Source organism: Bison bison, unplaced genomic scaffold, assembly GCF_000754665.1.
Source record: "Bison bison bison isolate TAMUID 2011002044 unplaced genomic scaffold, Bison_UMD1.0 scf7180017864287, whole genome shotgun sequence".
Lineage (NCBI taxonomy): Eukaryota > Metazoa > Chordata > Mammalia > Artiodactyla > Bovidae > Bison > Bison bison.
Genome location: NW_011494859.1, coordinates 864,295 through 873,280, shown reverse-complemented (window position 1 = coordinate 873,280; position 8,986 = coordinate 864,295). Strand labels below are relative to the sequence as shown.

At 38.3% G+C, this 8,986-nt stretch overlaps 1 protein-coding gene across 1 annotated transcript in view; it reads left to right on the top strand.

The window, feature by feature from the left end:
- SMAD4 (SMAD family member 4) overlaps positions 1 to 5,399 on the top strand; it is a 33,247-nt gene extending 27,848 nt beyond the window's left edge. The window contains exons 10-11 of the mRNA XM_010849788.1: positions 2,218 to 2,356; positions 3,864 to 5,399. Of these exons, the coding sequence (XP_010848090.1) occupies positions 2,218 to 2,356; positions 3,864 to 4,075 (351 nt within the window). The 3' untranslated portion in view covers positions 4,076 to 5,399. The remainder of the gene's footprint in view (positions 1 to 2,217; positions 2,357 to 3,863) is intronic.
- Positions 5,400 to 8,986: the final 3,587 nt, after the last annotated feature.

Sequence of the window (8,986 nt, the reverse complement as noted above, 5' to 3'; positions counted from 1 at the left end):
TAGGGCAGCGAAAATACTATATCACTATGGTGGGTGGGTGGGTGGGGGTGTGGGTGTGGGTGTGGGTGTGCCACTCAGTCGTGTCTACTTTACAGCCCCATGGCTGTAGCCCACCAGGTTCATCTGTCCATGGAATTCTCCAGGCAAGAATACGGGAGCAGGTTGCCATTCTCTTCTCCAAGGGATCTTCCTGACGCAAGGTTCAAACCTGACTCTCCTGCATTGCAAGCAGCTTCTTTACCATCTGAGCCACCAGAGAAGCCCACATATCACTATACATTTGTCTAAACCCATAGAATCATAAAACCAAGAGTGAGACCTAATGTAAACTGTGACTTTTGGTGATAATGTTATGTCAGTGTAGGCTCATTGATAACAGGTGTGCCTCTGTGGCGTGGGATGTGGCAGTGGGAGAGGCTGTATCTGGGTAGAAATAGAGAACTCTTTACTTTTTTGCTGAATTTTATCATGAACCTAAAACTCCTCTAAAAGATAAAGTTTGTCAGTTTCCTTCTTTAAAAAAAAAAGTCATTGTGGAGCTAATTGGCTTTTCAGATGTTTGCATCCCTATTTTGTGCTGTGCTGGGTAAGGCATTCTGAGAGGTCAGAGCACAGTGGAAAAATTCAGAATCTAACGGACTCTTGAAAAAACAGCGGTTTTTGTTCTGGGTGTTGTGGGATTTCTGATTTCCAGACCTTCATCATGCTTCCTGTCCCTTTTAGGACCAGTAGCTTGGTTAGGTAATAAGTACATCCATATTTGACAAACTTCGATCCAGAGACTGAGGTAGTCTAAGTTTTGTCCATTGTTGATGCTAGAGGATAGGCACTGAGTAGAAAAATAATAAATAGGAATTTGGTTTGTCATTTGGAGAGGATTCTTTTGTTTATTATTGTTGTATGCTCTTATGGTTCATGTAAAGACTGTGACTAAAGACAATCAGAATTTTTTCAGGAATCTGAAAATTACTGGCATGGGTTTCAAACCTGTTCTTTATCTGATAAAGTTCTGTGTTACGCATTCTTCTATTTCTTTTATTGTTAAAGATAATTATCCTCACTCATATTTGGGTTTTGTGCATACTTGGATTGTTTTCAATTGTACTTTACTTTTGTTGAAGGAGTATAGTCACATGGTTCAGAAATTAAAATGCTGTTTAAAATGTGCGTTGAGCAGTCTTGAGCTTCTACTCTGTCCTTGTCTTCCTTTCCTACAACTAACTTCTCAAGGTGACCACTCTGCTTGTCCTTGCTGACCTTCCAATGCTTTAAAAAATGCCAGCCCTTGGCATGGTTGGTAAAGAGCATTGAAATTACTTATAAGCTCCTTAACTCGTCTTGCAAGGTTGGTGGCTACCTGGGAGACCAAAACAAAATAAAAAAGAATAAATGACGTTTATTGAGAGCTTCCTATATACTATGCCAAGTTTACAACAATATGAAAAAGCATTGCATACTTAGCATTCCCGTTTTATAGATACGAAAGTTGAGGCTTCAGAAAGGTTAAGAAATTTAACCCATGTAAGTAGCAGATATCAATGATAGGATTCAAAGCTAAGCAATTTTTTAAAAATCATGAGCATTTCTTAAATTGATGAGAAACTAGTTAATGGAATCCCATGTATCCATCACTGAGATTCAGTAGTTAAGGTTTTACATTTACGTGATCAGTTCTTTTTCCTTTGTTTCTATTTAAACAAGACCTAAATATCCTGTTAGATGCTTCTGTGCAGCTCTGAGATACGCCCTTGTTTCGTCACATAGTGACAATGCCTTTTATTCATTCCTCCAAGTAGTTAGAATGGTAAAGAAAAGAAGCTGACCGTATGACCTAGGCCGTCAATTCAACCTACAGAAAACTCTTCATTTAGTTATGAAAGGGTGGGATGATTTCTTAACTTCGTTTCACACAGTGGTGTGGTTTTTCACAAAGGCACTAATGGCTGACCCACACTGAACTCAGATGAAGGATACAGAGGCCAGTGGCAACCAAAACTGTCCTAATAGTGAGCTGTGCCTCTTTGGTGAGCTTCATTCAAGCCAGCTTTCCTAAGAACTTACCATCTACATAAAAAAATTAAACAATTGAATTAATTCTTTAATCCTGAGAGCTAAGTCAAGCTGTGAGTTTTAAGTAGATTGTACATTGGTTTTTGACATACGGAATATTTCAGCTGGACTCACGGCATGAAACTTACACTTAATTTTTTCTTTAAGGTCTTTGATTTGCGTCAGTGTCACCGTCAGATGCAGCAGCAGGCAGCCACGGCACAAGCTGCAGCAGCTGCCCAGGCAGCGGCCGTGGCAGGAAACATCCCCGGCCCAGGGTCAGTAGGTGGAATAGCCCCAGCCATCAGTAAGTATGCTTTTGATTTTTTTTGTTTTTTCAAGTGTAGTAGTTGGTGCTTTATCTTGATTGACTCAGTTAATTAGTTACTTTAACCAGTAATAGAAAGTGAAGTTCTTTTTTCTGGGATAATAACATTTTTGAATTTGTACCAAAAAAAATAAAAAAGCCTGTTCATCTATAATAGTTGCCCTTTGTTTATGGCCCTGTGTTCATTCTTTTTGTATCAAAAAAGGGACTGTGGGATAAAGAAGAAAGGGGGTTGTTATTATTATATTGATCAGTCTCCCCTATTTTTGTTGATGCTTTTAATTCTTGCTTCACCAGCTAGGGTGGGTTGTAATCACCAGTGTGCTTTGCTTCATTCTAGAAGGAAAGCATATTTCAATTTCAGAATTAGACGTCTCTCCAACTTTTTTTTAAGTGTACTGAGCATGGAGAGAAAACCAAGTGAGGGTGGCGTTTGGATAGCGTGTAGACTTGTGTTTAATTTTGGGGTAAAATTGAACTGTGTGCCAGGTTTCACACTGATGGGGAATTTTTTACTGCAGAGTTAAACTCCTGACTATAGACTTTTATGATGGAAACACGTGGCACCCATCTTCCACGTCTGAAGGCATAACTAGTGATTCATTCAACCCCTGTTCTTAACCTCTTCAGTGTGGTAAGCAAATCACACTGGCTAAGAAAACTGCAGTGGCCCTGCAGGTTTCTCTACAGTACATGCAAATTCCTCCCATTAGTTTCATTGTAATATTGATGAATGCAGATTGACTATATGACTGTATGTTCTGACTGGAGAATTAGATGCAGAGTCTCCGTTGTGACTTATGCTCAGGAGTTTACAATTTTGAGGTAGATAAGGCATACTCATTTATAGAATTTGATTTTTTTTTTTAAATTTGGGCATCTAAACCATTAATTTGCTAGTTTTGATGTTACAAATATGCTTTTACTGAAGAATCCAGAGCTGTTACTAAATTTCTCCTCGTCTACTGCCCATCCCCACCCCATCGAGTAATTACATACTATCTCTGTTACATTGTGAAACTGAGAGACAGACATCGTCTAGGTCATCCAAGAAGTCTTAGTGGAACCAGGACTATTTTCTGTCTCATTGTTAGTCATGTTTTACCTTGAACTAGATAGTTTAGACAGAGAGTAAAGTTCTTAGAACCAACGTGTAGACATGCACTGCCTCTTAAAAACAAGTTATTTCTTATCCCTTCACCTCCACTTCTAAAGAGAAAAAACAGATGGGGTGTTGGTGGATTGTGGTAATTTATAATTGATGGTAGCTAGAAGACCCATGTGGAATATACATTGTCTTAACCAAAAGTTTTCAGTCCCTGTTGGCAAAGTATAGATCTATGCTTACTTTTTGGCACTTTGGCAGAGAAGTCTTGTGCTGGGGAGAATGCAGTAAAGAAAGCTGGTCACCTTGTTAATGTAAGATTTAGGGGGGATGGAAGGGGTCAGCCTGTCCCGCTGACGTCTTCCAAATCTTTTCTGATAGGTTTGTCGGCTGCCGCCGGGATCGGTGTGGATGACCTCCGTCGTTTATGCATACTCAGGATGAGTTTTGTGAAAGGCTGGGGACCTGATTACCCAAGACAGAGCATCAAGGAAACACCTTGTTGGATTGAGATTCACTTACACCGGGCCCTCCAGCTCCTCGATGAAGTCCTTCACACCATGCCTATTGCCGACCCACAGCCTTTAGACTGAGGTCTTTTAACTTAACGTTGGGGCCCTTACCATTATCAGGATGGTGGACTATAAGATGCAATCCTGTTTATAATCTGAAGATATATTTCACTTTTGTTCTGCTTTATCTTTTCATAAAGGGTTGGAAAATATGTTTGCTGCCTTGCTCCTAGCAGACAGAAACTGGATTAAAATAATTTTCTTTTTCCTACTTAGAACTTTTCAGGCATGGCTCAGAGCTTGAAGATTGGGACAAATACATTCTTATTAAATCTTCACCAGTTTTGTTTGAAGGAATCATTCCAATGCTGGAAAATTTAGCCCTTTGAAATGTTTTAGAGCCTTTTATATGCAGAACATCAATATGTGTGTTACTCTACAGAATAAATTTAATATTGCTGATTTTAAAGGCAGAGGAGTTCTCAAAGTTAATTCACCTATGTTATCTTGTGTGTGAGTTGTTACTGCTGAACATACTTTACTCCGAAATATTGTGCCATGTGGGTGAGTTAATTTTACCAAGAGCAACTTTACTCTGTGTTTAAAAAAGATAGTAATGTATTATAACCTTTTATCCAAAATATTTTTTTTTCAAGTTAAACTAGTGAAGATGATTTTAACTCAGATTGTCTTGCGACCCAATTTTTCTTTTGCCAAGGCAAAACACTAATCTGTGTATATTGAGAATTCCTTAAAATTACCAGACAAAGGAGTATCGTTTAAAATTACATTTGTTATTTTTGTTGGATAACTATTTATCAATAAATATACTTTTGCCCTGTTAAACAGTAGATGTATTCTGTATTTCTAGGCACAGGGTTGGTTACTAAGGAGCCTAGAAGAGGAATTTCTTTCCTTCCTTAACATAGGGAAAGATTTTATATTTTTAAAAACACTAAAAGCAGTGTCACTCCATCTAATATCTTACCGTTCTGCACAGGTGGCAATGCTAAGCTAAATAATGAGTATTTTGGAAACTGCTAAATTCTGTGTTAAGTACTGTGCAGAATAATAGAAACATTACCATTCATTGATAGGTAGTTTGGATATTTTTGTACTTGATTTGATGTGTGACTTTTTTTTTTCGTATACTGTTTAAATCATGTATGTTATGCCAATGTTTAAAATTCAGTTTTTGTATCTTGGGGCAAGACTGCAAACTTTTTTATACCTTTTGGTTATTCTAAGCCCTTTGCCATCAATGATCATATCAATTGGCAGTGACTTTGTATAGAGAATTTAAGTAGAAAAGTTGCAAATGTATTGACTGTACCACAGACACAATATGTATGCTTTTTACTTAGCTAGTAGCATAAATAAAACTGAATCTCAACATGCAAAGTTGAATTCTAGGTTTGATTTTTAATTTTTTTTTCTTTTGCACTTTTGAGTCCAGCCTTAGTGGTGAGACACCTTCTACTAAATGACAGGCAACAGCTGGTGCTCTCGGGCAGCTCTGGCTTTCTTCTCCACTCTACTAGGACTCCCCATGGACATTACGTATCAAGTGTAGGGTTGGTTATTTTTTTCACTTTTATTTTACTGTAGCAAAGCTAGCCCTGATTGTCTATAAGATAAATAGGTTATCTGCAGGATAAATAGTGTGAAATCAAAGATGATCTTTCAGGTGTTTTTGCTTTTTTCGTGGAGGGCCTTTCTTAGTGTAATAAGATTATTTCAGGTGTGTTATAAGTTTGGGACTTGAGAAATACTTACGCATGATAGTCATCCTTATATCAGCTTAAATCAACAAATCTTCTACTTCCTTGCTTAGGTCTTCTTAATAAGACCATCCTAGAAACCACTGAGTTTGCTTATTTCTGTGATTTAAACATATCTTGATCCAAGCTACATGTCTTTTGCTTTTTTAAAATAACATTTCTACCAACTCATTTATATTCTTGAGTTCTTACAAACACTTCTGTTGAAGACCTAGTTCTAAGCTGTAAAAATGTGGTGATTTTATGCTTTATTGGCAGATTGTCTAGAAAGGTATCTTCATTCTCTAGGAATTTTTGACTTTAGGTCTGTTTTACTGTGAATGAAGAGTAGGAGCGAGAGGAGAGAGTTTTAGAGTAACAGATTTTAAAAACAGTTTATTTGATTAGAACTATAAGCATGCTATGATATAATACATTGTCTCCTTTTCTACTTTAAAGAAAGTTTGCGTGTTTAATCATCTGGGGGAAGTATTGTGGAAAATATTTGCTAAGTAGTCTGTCTTTGCGGAGAAGGCAATGGCACCCCACTCCAGTACTCTTGCCTGGAAAATCCCATGGACGGAGGGCCTGGTGGGCTGCAGTCCATGGGGTCGCTAAGAGTCAGACATGACTGAGTGACTTCACTTTCACTTTTCACTTTCATGCATTGGAGAAGGAACTGGCAACCCACTCCAGTGTTCTTGCCTGGAGAATCCCAGGGACGGGGGAGCCTGGTGGGCTGCCGTCCATGGGGTCGCACAGAGTCAGACATGACTGAAGCGACTTAGCAGCAGCAGCAGCAGTCTGTCTTTGAGGCCAGGCCACCCACCTTGATTGCTTTTTGCAAAGAGCCATAAAAATCCTACAAGTACATAGAAGTACTTCTAGTTATTAATTGCTTTATATTTGTGCCTAGGTTCAGTCACATGCTTTTAAGAAAACATTTAGTATATTATAATCAGTTATTTCTGAGGTCTTAGTTGTTGAACAGTATTTACATTTCTTAGAGGTAGTCATCTTTGATGAGAAGACTAAAAGAACCACTAGGTTTAAGATTTTATGGCTATTTTAAGAGTAGAATAGTTTCCACATTTCTTGGAATCTGATTGTTATGAGCATAGGGTTCTGGGTGGGTTTTCTCTAGCTAGTTCATATCTCAAAAATGCTCAGAATGTTGAGTTTCGGTGAGAACTGAGTGAGAGTTGAACCAAGTATGTACCTTTATAATCCAGTACGAGGCCCCTTCCACTTTGTCTAGTGCCTTTCAGTGCATTATCAAAAGGAAATCCTTAAATCCAAAACGGTGTTGTTGCCTTTATTTTCCAGGGGGTAGGTTCTTTTGTGGGATATAGTCTTATCTCATTTTTTATAGTATACTACCCCTGTTATACAAAGATAATGATAGTAAATCACTGCCATATAACCTTGTTTTTCTAGAAGCATGGCTCATTTGTATTGACCTAACCACTAAATAGGTTGCCTATCCCATTCCTCTTGTAAACATTGTAGGTTTACAGTTTAGGTGACCTGGCTTAAGGAGAACCATACTCAAAATATCCAGATAAACTGAACACGTATTAGTTGTGTTGCATTTCAAAGTCAAAAATTCGCTTTCATGAGGAAGGGTGTAGTGTAAAGAACGGGTATTTGTGATAGAACATTTGACGGCAGAATAAAATGTCCTGTCTTCCAGATGAGAAATATCTTATTTTAAAAGCTTAATTGCAGTTGTCTTCTTGACCATGCCCACCTAAAGAAGGGAAATTTTGCATTTTTCCCATGGTGCTCCTTAAGTATCTGTGAAGGTTATAGAATATATGGTGAAGTATTTCTATTCTTGATTTGGTATTAACTAGTTAATAGTTACTAGCGATTATACAAAATCAGATTAGTTTTGAACCTTTTTGAGAGCCTTTTGGAAGAAACAGTGGTATTCTGAGTAAGGCAGAATCCTTTTTGTTGATAGTTTCTAAAGGTTGTTCTCACCATCACTGAGTCATTTTACTGGCTTTGTGTTTAATGACAGCAGATTGGGAAAATTGAGTGTTTAAGTTACTGGGGTAGATGAGTATATGAAAGTAATTACCTGTAAAGTCAGTTAACAACTCCTGTGGATGGGCTTGGCTAAGACTTGCAAATGGAAGAAATGCTTTTTTTCCTTCCTAAAGGCAGGACCCCTCTTGTTGCAGATAGCTATCTGTAAAATAATTGCCTAAACCCTCCTTTGCAATATGATAGAAAATGGGATATGAGAACCTTGTGTGCAACCTTTCCATTTTTTCCTTTGGACAACTAGGTAATTTCTTTTCTCCTAAGATACATTAGGAAGGACATAAAAAGCTAGTGACCTTATTCGTAGCATCCTCAAGCCCAGCCTTGTCCCTAAGCACTTGCCCCAGAGTTGCCAGTGTTTATCTTACTCTTCTGCTATCACCACAGAATGGAAATTTTTGCATAATCCAAATTTACCTTGTTTAAGCAGTAAAACTTTTTTTACTGTGCTCATTTTCTGGGGTGGAGTTATTTGATATGTGTGTCAGAGAACATATTGGATACAGTGTTTCTCTTGTGCCTCCTGGCTTGTAGACTTGAGGGGCTGCTGAGACATGTGGGACAGTTTTACCTTCACTAAATGGTCACAGGCTGCTGTGGTTTGGAGTGTTTGGTTTTGTTATACACAGACCCCTTCCTCCCGCCAGTTAATGACAGCAGCCACTTCCTGTGTGTTGTCAGTATACCTCCCCTTTCTTCCTTCTCCCCTTTCTGATTGATTTTCCGGACTGCTTAGGCAAGAAAACCCGATAACCATACTTATTAGAACTTTCTTTAAAACACGGGCAACTGGGACAGGACCCAAGAAACTTTCCTGTAAAGTGCTGAAAGGACTTCAGGGCTTTGGCATTTGATATCAGTTTGACACTGAGTGTGCTTCCTGATCCTTGCTGAGTTTCAGGTAGTTGAGAATAGAGAGAAGTGAGTCATATTCATATATTTTTTCCCCTTTGACAGGTTTTGTTGCTTCCACTTGAATGCTGCTCAAAACAAAAACTGGGGTTACAAGTGTTGGTTGGTTATGAAATGAGCATCAATAGTCAAAGGCAGCATCACTGCCTAGAGGACACCAGCAAAAAAAGAAAAAAAACAGCAAAAAACGAAAGCTTGGAAAATGAGAGGGTTATTTTTGTTTTGTTTTGGTGTCCCTTTTTGAGTCCTATCTTCTAGCCTTCCTCCT